At 45.1% G+C, this 15,089-nt stretch overlaps 1 protein-coding gene across 1 annotated transcript in view; it reads right to left on the reverse strand.

Annotated features, from left to right (window-relative positions):
- Positions 1-15,089, reverse strand: part of LOC119391460 (tudor domain-containing protein 7) — a 70,648-nt gene that overhangs the window by 49,311 nt on the left and 6,248 nt on the right. Inside the window, exons 3-4 of the mRNA XM_037659143.2 lie at positions 11,972-12,070; positions 10,857-10,969 (exon numbers count right to left, since the gene is read on the reverse strand). Of these exons, the coding sequence (XP_037515071.2) occupies positions 10,857-10,969; positions 11,972-12,070 (212 nt within the window). The remainder of the gene's footprint in view (positions 1-10,856; positions 10,970-11,971; positions 12,071-15,089) is intronic.

The raw sequence follows: 15,089 nt of genomic DNA on the forward strand, positions 1-15,089 counted from the left end.
GACATGCATGTCATGATTTTCATGTTATGACCTGTCATTTATGTTCGTAATACGGTCATGTTATGCCATACCAATTTTGGTATACATCCGATTAACGAAATGGCCAGGAGAGCACAAAGTCATAGGCGGCTAGATAGATAGATACGCTCAAAGTCGCAGAGGTTAGCTAAAAAATCCTTTGCATTTAAAAAATATCTAAGAATGTTGGGTTGTGCACAGTCGACACTTGCAGTGCGGTGCTCAAACACAAAGAAATAACAGCTTTGACAGTTGTTAGTTCACACTCGTCCTGTGTATACCTCTGTGTCCTTTTCGAGTGTACTTCGTGTTTATGCAGTGCGCTGCAAGTGTCGAGCTGTGACAGTTGTTCCTTCGCGCTCGTCCTGTGTGTGTTCTTTCATGCATCCTTTGTGCTTGAGCAGCACGGTGCAAGTATCAAGTTGCTTGTCGTTCTTCGTGTGACATTCTAATTTCTTGCTATCACATTCACTGCTTCACCCTCATCGCGAAACTGACTTTTTTTCCCCGGAGCAGTTCTGAAAAACGGCACCACGTGCGCTCAAGCCGCATACTGCTTCTGAAATGGGGAGTTTGTTAGGTCGACACGCCGATCTACCACATTAAGGAGGTCGCAATGTCAATATGAGAGTGCACTTCTTAGGAAATTCAAGCATTTTCAAGTACGGGAAAAAATTCCCGGACTTTCAAGGGCCTTGAAAACGCATTTTTCAAATTCAAGGGTTTTAAGTACCTGTACACACCCTGTATTCATTGCAACCAGCTTCTTGGGTGCCAGCTCAAGTCAGACAAGGAGCTCAAGAAGGAAGGTTGTGGAAGTTTTAACCAGTGTTGGTGGTAACGTGTTACAAGTTACAGCGTTACCGGTAACGCTTAACTTTTTTTGATAATTTAGCAACGTACTCATTGCCATTTCAGAACTGTAACGGGTAACGTACTTACGTTAACATTTTTCAGTACTGTGAAGTGTCATGTCACCCGTTACCTTTTATTCCAATCATCCTGCAAGTTATTCAGAACTTCTTCGTCTCATATGTGCTGCTTTCCCAGAGCTCGCCCCGACATTTTTTTGTTGCAGCAGTGGGCTGCTGCCGGCCTGCCAGGCATTGACAATAGGAGTACATCAAATGTCTATTTTGCGTAGGTGCGTACATATTCATGAAGAAGCGAGGCAAGCATTGGACAGCTTTGAAATGCAGCTGTTGCTTTGATTACACAAGTTGTAGTTATTATGAAGTTCTTCCTGCAATACTCTAGCGCTTAGAAGAAAAACAGAGAGCAAATAGATAGGACAAGAGGGACAAGAAAATGGGACGAGCGCTCGTTCCGTGTTCTTGTCTGTCTTGACTCTTGCTCAGTCGTGCTTGCGCTGCTTTTATTTTAGGACAATGAACCAACTTGCCCAGCAAAGCATTCTACTCTAGCGCTGAAGAAAATTTCAAAACGAAGTTTGCCTCTATCTACCTCCAACGGTGGGTATACGTTTTTATATTTGGTTATAACATAAGGTATTACATAAGCTCCACCCACAGAACTGTTGTACGCCTGCCGGTTATCTGAGAAAAAAGTCGCAATAACTGGTTTCCGCTCGAACTGTAAGTATCTTTTGTTGGCAAATGCAAATACTAGGCATGTTAAAGGGCCCCTAAACCACCTCCGATAATTTTCTGAACTTTTCAAGTAAATGCGCGCATCGAGTTCAGAATGCCGCCACGATCCACAATGCCAAACGCAGCAGCACTATGAGCCGCGGGCGCCCCTCAAATTTTCAGAAACAATTCCTTCTCCTCTCCGTGCCTTTCAGCATTCCTCATCCCCTCAACGTTCACCGTGACGTCAACATGTCATTTGCTTGTCAACTACAACTCGCTGGTACGCGCACTTGCTGTTCATGCTCCTCACACGGTGAGGAGGAACACTCGGCCAGGAGAAGAGACCAGCCGACAAGCGAAGGAAAGAGATAAACAAGCGAGGGCGTCTTTTGTATCATCGAACACATCTAACTCCGCTATAACGACACCGTTTCAAAACATTCTCACGGCTACTTGTTCGTTGTAGACTCGTGCACAACTGCAACACCACAACTAAATTTCGACCTCTGGGTGGCTTAGGGGCCCTTTAACAGTTCAAGGTTCGTCATTAGTACCTAAAAATATTACGTTTGGCTGAGCAGCGATGTCAGAATACCTGAAGAAATTTACCAGGGCGTCCAATTTTCCGATATAAAAACCGCGGCACAAATGTATGTCTGCATGGAAAAGTCAACTATCTGAAACCCTCGAGAAGTGCTTGACTTAACGAAAATGAGTAAGTGCTTATTGGGTGGAGCATTTATGCACATCATCTGTGGGAGGGACAGCAGTGGCTGTGGGTGGAGGTGACATTTTTTTTTTAGGTTGTAACCGACTATAGTTACTGTTTCTGAGTGAACAAGGGTGACCTAGAGCACCTTCACATAAATACTCCGAATTTTCGCAATCATACTGGTTAAAAAAGGAAAAATTGTACACGTTTGCAAACATCTTTTTCCCCCTAACTCAGCCGTGTAGCATTTCTTTATGGCTACAAAATTTTAGCATCTTTCTTGTTAGTAGAAGCACACAATTAGAACTACTGCAAATTTGTTGAGAGTTGAGCGATGCTTTCTTTGCAGAGTGTTGACTATGAAATGTCATTTTGCGTTTAATGCCACGTTGAGGAAAATGGCTTTAGCATGTGCCACAGATATAAGCCATCACAGGCAACTTCATAGGCCACTATAATATTGCCGAGGTCTGGCACCTTTGCCCAAAGTATTCTCATTAAATCAGTATTTCACTGAAAATCATTGTTTGGGCTAGAAGTCTTATGTGAAATATAAATATTAGCTTTATAAAACTGTTGCTGTAAGTTACTCAAGCGAAGGCGCACTGATTAAAATGTTTTATCCCGGAATAACGGCAGAAGTAACTTTCGTCACTTTTCTTCGGTAACGATAACGGTAACACGTTAACTTTTTCCGAAGGTAACATAGGCCGGCAACATGTTCCTTTTTTCTTAGCATATGGCTCCATTGCACAACCGCGCGATAGCACAGTGACGGTACTAAAGATTATATCAGAACTTTTATAGGGAACAAGCTAGCAGAGCGGTTGACCCGTCTACATTACCCTGATACATGTGTGCACATTTCTAAAGCCATCTGCTATGGGAAATGTGCAGCACCTACAGGTGGCGCAACAGTCAACGACACCAGTGTGCTAGCAGCACCACTAGCGGCCACTCCCATTTCCACCTTCGTGCTACGAATCGTCTCTCCGTCTGCTATGCTTGCGTTGTATGTAAGTGTGTGCACGAAGACAACAGGTGTGATAAAACAGGTAGGCTTTCAGAAAGTTAACAGAGCAGGATTCTTTTAGGGCCTCAAACGAAGAGAAAGAACACGTGACAGTGTTGGAGTGCACTAGAACTATCGAGTGGCATGACCACGCCTGGCCTCCTGATGCCTTCCGCATCGACCATAGCTGCCACACTGCTGTCGTTCACTACTGAAGGCGCAGTGCGCAAGAACTGCCAGGTGCATCGGTGGCACCTGGCTAACCCGGCGCTATTTTTGATGCGGCTTTCATTGTGTCTGTCACTGTTAAGTCTAGTACTTGCCATTGTAAGCCTTTATGCAAGGAACATTAAAGGGGCCCTGCGACACAATTTGAGCATGTCTTTTTCATCGGTTCTTCTGGTACTGTGGAATGCACCGATATTGTTACGCAAGTGGCAACGCCGAAATTGAAGCGGTTATAATTTTAATTTACGGGATAAACTACCTTGATTTCGGATTATGGCGACACACACCGGCTATTTCTGTTACAGGAAATGATGTGATGTCATGTGACAGTGACGACAAAGACCATTTGTTTTTGATTGGCTTAACGCGACACGTGACGCGCAATATTCATATGGTGGCAGCTAGGCCATATTATGGAGCCCTAAGAGGAACAAAACCCCTTTTTATGCTTTGTCATAAACAAATGATTCCTGTTTCTGATATATTTTCAAAACAACGAACACGACGCTAAGTGCGCTGAGGAATGGTAATCAAACGATACTCTTCCGCATTTTGCCTTTTGCGGCATCGAGCGACACCGGCCACACCGGCACCTACGAAACACGCAACGCTCAGTGCGGCACGATGCTGTCAACGAAAAAAAAATTCTAAACGCTTACCGGCCGATGCCTTCCGCGTCATCGGGCGTGAGCGTTTCGTGTGGGCCCATGGAGCCATCCTCGCGTTGCGCAGGGCTCAGCGACAAACTTTCAATTTGCAATGGCGTGCACGACATGCAAGCAATTGCTGCGTCGCAAGATCTCGCGCTCGAGGCCTGTTAGGTCTTCCAGACTCATTTTGTACACTACACGACAAATCATGCGAGTGTCTGCTAGCTGACGCACGTGGTTTGTCGTAAGCATGGTAACGACGCCGTCAAAAAGAGGGGTAGCAATGTACTGTGTGAAGGCCACCATGAGGTGACATTTCCCATACGTCTTTATAAGACGCGCACGGTGATTGGAAGCGGCCTTTGACGTTAGCGGAAGAGTGAAATGTGAAAGGGAACGTTTCTCGTCGTCGTCTGCTTGTGTCTTGAACTTTGAGGACTAATTACATCACTTTTCGTGCACCAATTCATATAATTCTTTTTGCGTTCGTCTCGGCATTCATTACTACACACATTTGCGGTGCTAAATAAGGCAGTCGCAAAAGTGTCGCAGGGCCCCTTTAAAGCTTTAAATGAATGCTTGCTTCATAAATGCCTTTGAGACATACTGCAAATTAGTTGTAGCCAATGCGATTGCTGGAAAGTATGCAAAATATAAAAATGAAAATATAAAATGAAAGGCTGATTGACACGGTGAAGATTCACAATCTCGATGTAAGCCGAACTCGTTGCTGGGCTAGTTGGTACATACTCTGAATTAACTAAACGCTGAACCACCGCCAGAAGAAACAGAAGAAAGAGAAAGGGGATCCATTATTCTGATTTCTTCTGTCTTAATTGTTTCTTCTGGTGGTGGTTCTAGTTTATTCAGAGTAACCAAACACTTCATTGGAAGTTAGCCGTGCTCAGAAAGCTGTGGGCTGAAAATATTATCCTGTCGAAAGCACGCCAAACATTTACCTTTGGCAAGCTGTGTATAGTACGTCTCTTTACAAATCCGCTTGATAAATGTGACTTTTTCGACATTATGAGGGCTCAAAGATATCAGAAGCCTAACGTAATTGGACGAGAGTTGCACCGCATGCAAATAATGGTCAACCTCATGGGCGCTGCATGGATATTATTAATGGGGCGAGGTAGGGAGGTGCGACTCTACTGTCCTTATTTGTATGTGTGTATATATATGCACATATACAAACTAAAAACCACTGCCCCTCCTGGCTACACTTCTGACAGTTTACAGATGGAACAAATTTATAATGCAAAACATTGTCATCAACAAGCGTTCGCTTGCTTGCAATGGCATTATGCCAATAGAAGATCTGGCGCAATATAAGCTGTCAACAGAAAAGGATAACTGGTTAGAGTGAACTTAAGCAGAATAACAGACGAGCTATACGCACATCTGCACTTTTTAATATGCTTGAGAGAACCCCTGATGCATGGAGTTCGTGCCTCAGAGGTGAACGGGCACCTCTGGCTCGGCTCCCTGGCTTGGCTTCCTGATATTTTAATCCTTCGGAAGTCGCATACCTGATACACGGTAACTGTGGAAGCACGCGGTTGAAACAAGACATTCGGCGTTAAAGAAACCGCGCAAAACAGGCTGTGGTAGTAAGAGACTGTAACCCACAACCGAAGGAGAAAACGGAACCAAAGACAACGACGATGGTGTGCGCGAGCGAGACGCTCGCAAAGCTCGAGAGCTGCAGAACGTCGCCGGGCTGGAAGAACGCGGCCAGGCAGCCAGAGCACCGGTCGTTCAGCCGAGAGACAAAAGGGACCGAGCTGCTGCGACCAGACCAGCCGGGACGAGCTTGGTGTGTCGCGGGAACGAGCAAGCGTTACGGGCCAGGCCTAGCAGCTGTTCCTGTGGTGAACGAGCGTGCGGGCCAGGAGCCGAGATCGTGGCCTCTGTGCCACGTCCAGGCGGTTCCGGCACAACCTGAGCTGACCCATTCCAGAGCCGAGATTGTGGCCTCGGCGCCACGTCCAAGCGGACCCTTTTCCGGAGCCGACATCGTGGCCGTGGTGCCACATCCGAGTTGGCCGTCGTCAGCGTGGGCCTGTGCGTTCCACGACGAGGAGGTCATCGTCTGCTCGTGCACCTTCGCACGACTGCATCACTCACCTGTCCGCTTCGTGCTGGCATCGTCGCTACCTGACTGCGGTACTGTGAGTGACGCTCGACGGGCCTAGTCGTCAGGACGCGCCGATTCTCTCGCGTGTGGTTTAATAACTCTGAGATTTAGGACTTAAAGGATATTTGTATTGTTCAGTCAGACGAAGCGTGTGTAATTGTGTGTGTGTGTCAAGTCGATAAATGTGTTTCTTGTTCGTGCCTTGGTTTTCCTGCATCTGAGGGCCCAAGAACCACCACACAGGCACAATAAAACTGAGTCGTCACTAATATAAGTGTTGTGAGAGTGTTATTTTTACTCAGGTTACTCATGAAACAATCGAGCACATGTGAGCTCATATAAGGATCAAATGCTCTGGATAGCATAGGGACTGCAGTCAGAACAAGTGTAGGCTTTCCTCACGGGTTTGGTACTTCTTCACTTTTTGTAGTGCGCCCATAGACACTTATGATGTAGCGCGGCTCACAGTGTTGCTTGAAAACCGCACAGCATTCAGTGAGCATCTAGGAGGACCTGTGCGAATTCCGATTGTCACCTTCTTTGTGGGTCGGCTGGTCGGCGTAATTTTGGCACACCTGCATATTCACTCGTGTAACATGGCCATCGGAGCATCCCCCAAGATGAGACACAGCTGCTTCAGTCATTCCCCTGCCCCTTCTCGTACACTGTGACAGAGTGTGTTAAAAGGGTGATGCATGCAGCAGGCCAGGCTGGCCTGTCTATGCTGGTTAGCTTAAACCCGGAAGCATATGCCATCACCATCGATGTCTGTATGCATTCTTTTTTGTTATTTTGTATGCTTATTGCTGAGTAAATGGCGACTTTTGTGTCCGACATGGGTTGTAGCCAGTGTAAAAATCCTTGCAATTAGTACAACTGCCGATCCCGAAGGCTACGTTTGTTGGCTACACTTAATGGTTGCCTTTTGGCTTTAGCCAGTCAAGTATCCATTGAATGTGTACCACGGCCAAGCCACGCTTGGAGTCAGCTATGCATGGTTTAAGATTGTAATAACATATCTCAAGCTAGTTGGTTGATCTTAACAAGACAAAAACAGCACACGCACATGACAAGGATGGAGAGAAGGAACAAAGGGCACAGTCGCTGATAAAAAACTGGAGTTTTATTGCTCATACGTTGCAGTAATTATACAACACATATCAACAACAGAAAGGAGCAACAAAATGAGCAAGGCCAGCACATACACATTCAAAGCAGTCAATGAGAGTGAACCACGATTATCCAGCCCCTGATAGAAAAGCTAGCTCTTTATCTAAAAAAGCTATAGAAGGGGTATTGACGCAGCTGTATATTAGGTTCATGATATTTTGGGCCTCTATGATTTCTCGAGTCACTTTGTCACCACGTCTGCGCAGCAGACTCATAATCTTGGTTCCCTCTCATTGACTGCTTTGAATGTGTATCTACTGGCCTTGCTCATCTTGTTGCACCTTTCTGTTGTTGTTGATATGTGCTGTATATTTACCTCGGTGTATGAGCAATAAAGCTCCCGCTGTTAATCAGCGCCTGTGCCTTGTGTTCCTTCTGTTCATCCTCGTCAAGTGCGCGCTGTTTTTGCCCTGTTTGAGACTGGTTTAAGCCCTTGTCAGTTGTTTCTGCAGCTGGGCCTGAACTGCAACGTTTAGCCTCGCGCTTTGTGTTTTGCTCTATTGCTTGTTTCTTGGCGCGCGAGGCCTGATTTGCTAAAATGGCTACGACGGCACCCGTTCCATCTGCGCTGTCGGAACTAATGAAGAAATGCAGCAATTACAAGACCTTGACGATGGCAAAAAAGCAGCGATTATTCAGCAGGTCGAAGGCGACCGACCTCAATCCGAAGTTGCTAGGGAGTTTCAGTCACGCTGGATGATGATGAGATCGTCCATCAGGTCCTTGAACCAGCGCAGGTGGACAGTGACTTCAATACAATGCGCCACCCACACCATAGCCATCAAATGGGGATTTAGCTCAGGTTGTAACAGTGATATTGTCGACCTACAGCAGTCACCAAACACTGGCAGAAATACAGGCAGGCTCGGTCACACGTAAGGGTGCGTGTGCAGACGCATATTGACAAGTTGTTCCAGCCACTGGGTCAATAAAGGTGCTTTTTTCTGCTGAATCTTCTGTCCAGACTCTCGATTATTCAGAGTTTTCAACAATCCCCGCCGAATCCCAATAAACAGCCAGCGACTGTAAAGAGAAGTTACAACAATGAAAGTCTGCCAAAGACCAGTACATATGAGAGCGGCGGGTGTGGTCATGTACTGTGCCGGTCTGCATTTCGCCAAACATGAAGTGGAACAACACCATTCGCAGGAGAAATTAGCAAAGCCTATATCGATGAAACAAGCCTACACGTGTCTCAAGAGAAAAAGTTTACAGATGCGACCTACAACACAAAGATTTCCAGCTGCCAGTTGATTCACAAACGATCGTTGACAGCAGTGTTTAAGACAGCAAAGCATTTAGTCGTGACGTTCGAGCACTGCGTCCACTTGCTGTCCATTAATGCTGACAATTGGTGAGCGATTGTCATTGAAATCTTGCACCATAGCAGGAAACGTGCAGTGTTGTAGAAGGAACGGGGCAATTTTTCTCTCACAATCAGGTGTGTTCTGTAGCATTCCCGTCCCTCAAGCTCTAATAAACCAGTCTTAAGATATAGTCTTATTTATACCGAGATACACGTTTTAGAAGCACAACAACATTTTTAGAGCAATTATTTCTTTAGTCACAGAGGCAACCAGCTGCAGCACTTTGGTCATCTGGGCGGGACCTCTCAGACTTCACAAGTCCTATCCAATTTTAGAGAATGTACACTTGCAGTGCTAGACAGCAGCCAACAATGCAGCCCATATGCAGTCCACAACAACTGCATGACCAATGTATCGTCAATAATGCACAATTGGCTCCTGCGATAATCACTAAAACAGCCAGGAAATAAACCCCGAGTATTTCCAAATCTCGCACTTCACATACATCTGCAGAGGCTTCTTATGGTGCTTTATCACTTTCAAGTAAGGATGAAATTTCACTGAACAGATAACAGGTCAACAGATTTGTTTGAATTTAGCAAGATTTTGAATTACCGTATTTAGTCGCATAATTTGCGCGCTTTTTTTGATGAAATTGGAGCTCAGAAGAGGGGGATGTGCAAATTACGCGGAGATTTTGCGAACACATCTGAAATAACATGCAATATATAGTCCTAACGCGCACTGTATAATACATTAAAAGAGAAAATAAATTATAGTGCAAACGAAGCGTACTGTTTATTTAACAGAATTAGCACATACTTTAACCAGCCAGATTTGGTCATGCACGTTCTAGTCAGAATCACTGGTCGAGAAGTTAGACTGAGAATCATCACCACGGCCGCTGTCACCGCCCTCCCCAATGCGCGTCGTCCTCAGTTCTGTCGAGCGCGACAGCCCCGTCTTCTGGAAGCTCTTCGCGACAATGCTGGGAGTAACCAGGTGCCACAGCACGGCGATACCAGTGGACCTAAGCTCTCGTGCATATTTGAAAAGGTATTCTTCCACGGCAGGAAACTTTCCATGCTTCGGTCCTCGGAACGCTCTCCTTCCCGGTCTTGTATTCACTCTTCTGGTTTATCCAGTATCGAACATGACTCTCATTCACACTGATGTGCTTGACGGCGGCACGGTTCCTGTTTTTTTAGGCAAACTCCATAACAGTGAGCTTGAATTTTGCCGCATAGTTATTGTAGCCCAGCGCAAGAGAACAGTGAAAACGCAACTTACTGATCGCGAAACCTAAACCTCCGAAATCAACCAAGGCTGCATTGCAGCGCGGACATGGCGCGGAGGCAGAGGAGGAGGAGCAGCGAGGGGAATGTTGGCACGACTGGCCCTCAGACGCTTCCGTTGCAGAAAGTTGTACGTGCCGTGTCGCGTGCATGCATTCGCACGGCGGGAGCACGCTCGAGCATTTCCTACAAGAAGAGGTTTGGGTGTTCAGGTACGGTTGGTACGGTCCCTAGAATACCGTAGTTCGGGGGTTTCCGGAGAATAGAATGAAGTACGAAGGGACTTTGCACTTGCAACCCGTTTTGTGTATGACTGCGTTCACCAACTCGGTGAGGGCCGCGGCCGTCCAAGGTCTCTGTGCATGCGCGCCGGCGAGCTGGCTCAGGCGGGGCGGGGAGCGCAAAATATGCGATTAAATATTTTTTTTTAGCAAGGCTGGCTAAACATTAGGGGTGCCCAAATTATGCGAGGGTGCAAATTATGCGGGCAAATACGATATTCTGCTTTATTTAAAATCAGAATTTTTGTCTTGGGCCCTACCGAGTTTGACGTCCAATATTTCAGATGCTCATATTTTAAACAAAAGCTACAATACCTTAACCATGCTTTATTTTATCGCTGGTAACAAGACTGCACCCCTTGCACACTGGGAATTGCATTCAGTTGTGCCATACTGTTTGCTTGCAAAGAACAACCACAAGCTGAAGCGGGTGAAAAACGCAGATCCTCACCTGTCTTTAACTATGGCAACGAGTGACCTGCCATACAGAAGTTTATGCACCAGTTCGTTCACCTCCTTGTCATCCTCGAGATCCTCCAAATCGGCAAGGCGGCAGCGCACCACCTGAAAGGGCCATAGGCTCTCAAACAAGAACAGCCAGCCATACAAATATCTGCAAATATGGGGCTCTTTGGAAGAGCACTAAGTTGGGCTAGATGGTTGACGTTAATTTTGTAATGGTTTTTACTCCGCTGTAACAAGGACAAACATAAGAAGAGAAGACTGCGCACATCCTGTCTTTTCTTCTGTTTGTCGTTATTAGAGCACAGTAAAAACCATTACAAAATTGGTCTCTTTATTGTTTTCCAAGAACACCTGTACTAGTTCCATCATCACTGAGAAAAAAGGGTAACAGTAAAAAAAGTCACAGTTTCGCCAGAAGGGCAAAACCAACGCATGCGATAGCAACAAAGGGGAATGTTATATGAAGTGAGGCTAGCAGCTAACTCCTTTCGGATCCAATATGGCATAACTCTACAAAACAGAGGCGTAAGGGAACACGGCCACCACAGCAAGCGACGCAACCTTTGTGCTGTCTATCATTCAATGCAAAGTACGGGGTGAGGGCACAGCATGCACTAAAGTACGAGCCGTCTGCTAACTTTCGCCGAGACAGCGAGTGCACAACTGCGCCCGCTCGATCAAAGTTCGCAGCTCCTGCCAGAGCAACGCAGCTTCCCTCCGGTGTCCACCCATGCACCTTTGCACAATGGAGACGGCCAGTGTGTTTCATTTCTGCTCGAGATGCAACAGGCGGCAGCCCTCGCACGCTTTCACTCACACATAGAACATACGGCACGCGGAGCGATGTTATCAATTTGGACTTTATAGGGAAGATGGCGGCGATGCCGACGACAGAAATGCACCTAGAGTGTCCATATAATTGCTATCGCAATAAAACAGTTTCAAAATACATGCTTCAAAAACGCCCACTAATGCACTGCACAGGTTATCTTTTGCAGCCCTGGCCTAGTCCGAGCTCTGCCAAACGCTTTCGAACCTGGCCTTTACCCAAAGTTTAATCATTTAAAAAGCACAAATTTTGCTTTAACAGCAGAGACAAACCTGAAAAGGAAAACGGAAGAACTTAGAATCCATCTTATGCAGAGCAAGACTCCGAGGAATGCTGTCCATAGCACCATGGTCAACCAAAAAGATTTCAATCTGGAAAGAACACAAAAGTTATGCATTATCAAACCTTCCTTGTGCCTTACTTTCTTCTCACTGGAAAACAATGCATCCTTGTTGCCCTAACAATGAAGTTAATCAGAAAAGGGCTCTCATACTGAATCCACAGTGCAGAAAGAGCACATTTTGCTGAGCACAACAGTCGTGTACAGAAAAACCTAGCATTGTTTAAAGGCGCCTTCACAAGCAAAAATAATGGATCCCCATTTCAAGTATCCATTTTCTCATCAGCTAAGAAAGATGTTTCTACTGAGTATGTTCTTCAGATGCAAAACTGCTCCTTACGAAGTAACGGTAACTATTACTTCCATCGCTTTATGTCAAATTATGGTTTGAAACGTTGCTAGAGGGTGTCAGTTCTTTTTTTCATGCAGAACAGCGTATCTACGTCCTAAAATATCAATGGCAGTCACTGTAATGGCACAAGAAAAAAAATTCAGCACAGGTACATTAAGCAATTAGGAGAACCGTGAGACAAAAAAAGAAGCGAAAAGACGAAAAGATTTTTACCACACAAACACAACACAAGAACACAAGCCCTAGTGTCGGTCCTACTTAACAATTTCTAGTACATCGGTTAGTCTTTTCATTTTTTTTTCTTGTCACTCCATTTTCTTAATAATCCAATTGCACCAACTGGCCTAACTGTCAGTCCTACTTTACAATAAGCAACCCAGAAATGTTTTTATTACAAGTAGCTCCGTGTAACAAACCTTTGCAATCGATCCAACAGTGATGCAGTAAATGTTACTCGTAAAGCTTGAAGCTTGTAAAATGTGGGGACTTCACAAAACTGTAATAGTGTGAATGTAATCAAAACACACTAAAATACTGTGGCACAATTCTGCTTTAGCAATGTTCAGCACACATCACCCATAAATGTAATAGCTGACCCAAGGATGGTGACAAGAATGCCAATGTGGATAGCAAGGCAACAACTACAAGGACAGCAACGACAGCACATAGGTTGCATGTCGAGGACCTTTCATCCCATTTTTAATGGAAAGAAATGTGTTTACTGGACACTTTTGCCACGAAAACAGTCATGAACATAGAGGCCACGCCTGCAACAGATGTGAAAATTGCCTGAAGTATTGTTAACTCTCCCTATATCCTGTTGATGCCTTAGTGTTGCCACTTTCATATTAATGAAAACCAGCAGATAATGAAGCCACGGAAGGTATAGGGGACATTCATTGTACTGTTTTAAGTCTATTTGGAGCCTCTTAGGCGCAGACACCGCAATATCATTATAAAGATATCCAGTGGGAGACTCTAGATTTATTTTTCAATTTACACAAAAACATCGATCTACTTCATCGGCAATAGGTCGGCAATAACAGGTGGAGCTCACTCAGACTCTCTCAAGAAATATATTGTGCACTGAGGGCTCACTCGGATTCAGACTCACCAATATTTTCTTCAGCCGGACTCACTCGGACTCAGACTCACTAAAAAATTTTCCTCAGCCGGACTCACTCGGGCTCTACCTCGCCAAAATATTACTCACCCAGACTCACATTCACAGCCCGATCTGAGTCTGAGTGAGTCAACTCCCGAGTGAGTTCGCCGACCTATCACTGCATGTAAGTGCATTGTTAGACTTTTGCTAATAACAGAGCAGAAAATATGTTTGAATTCCAGTCGCAGAAAGAAACCTCTGCAGTTCCTAGTGTTGAATGCAATCAAGCCCTTAATCTTACAGCAAAGTTGCACATAAGACGCAAGTCGAGGGGACCCCAGGATTTCATTTGAATTAGTACAAGTTCCTATAAATATGACTTGGGGCAACATACCAACTTGTGTTGTAATGTTTATTGTTTGTTACGGCCGCAGTAACATCAAAAGCAGCTCAGAATGATTGTCAGTGAAGTTTTTAGATATCAGCAATACTCGTTACTGGTACTCGTTACTATATTCGATACTGGTACTCATATGGCATGTGCACAAGTGTGTAATTAAGGGACAAAATGTGCTCCGTCCAGTGAAAGCTGGTAGACCCTTCCCAATCATGGCCCACTTTTTCGCATGACATCAACGTACTGCGGTGAAGGTGATTTAAGAAGCATTTGGCATGCGATTGACTAAGACCAGACCGTCTTGATTTTTTTTTGCTTTTCTTCCACAGTCATTATGAGATTGCTGGTGAGCGCAGTTTGGCTGGTTTGACCACTTTGTAGGCAGGCAATCGACTTTATTTGCGACTGTTCATGACCCAAAAATGCAAACATCTATCTCGAAGTGACAAAGGCGGCGCATATTTTCTGGCACAGAAAAGCGAAAAGTCTGAATTAAACAAATTTATGCAATGGAGCAGTTTGAATTGAGTGGCTTTGAGTACATCAAAAATGCAGTACATGTCAAACATTCTTTTGAAACAGTGTTGCTTACGCGCTCCACACACTTTGAAAATATTGCATGTCATTATGGTGAGCTTTAGCGGCTCCCATGCCAGCAGGAACGTGTGCAGCCACTAGTTACTGTGACACTCCATTCACATTTTGTATGAAAAGTTCAGTACCTATGATTAGCATATCTTATCCTCATAACTTGCCAATGCAGAGATCCATGCATTTCCAACTGTGTCAAAAGAGCATTGCCTTGTACCACATAAGTGACCTATTGAATGAACATGCACTCTGCAATACGCAAATATTTTGTCTAGAGCTTATATATGCAGCTTGTTACCAGAGGCGTAGCCAGAAATTTTTTTCAGGGGGGGGGGGGGGGGGAGGCGTCAACCATCCTTTTTTATGTTTGTGCGTGTGTTTGTATGTGTGCGTGTATATATACACATGCAAAATCGAAAAATTTGGGGGGGGGGGGGTCAACCCCCCAACCCCCCTGGCTATGCCCCTGCTTGTTACCATGGTGTGAACGGCCTTTTTAGATGACATTAGTTTATCACGTCAATAATCCCATACAGAGCAACATTACTTCAAATAATGCTGGCACTTCAGTGAAGAAAAAGAGCTAAATTTGTATGCAACTGAGG

The sequence above is a fragment of the Rhipicephalus sanguineus genome, chromosome 1 (genome assembly GCF_013339695.2).
Source record: "Rhipicephalus sanguineus isolate Rsan-2018 chromosome 1, BIME_Rsan_1.4, whole genome shotgun sequence".
Taxonomy (NCBI): domain Eukaryota; kingdom Metazoa; phylum Arthropoda; class Arachnida; order Ixodida; family Ixodidae; genus Rhipicephalus; species Rhipicephalus sanguineus.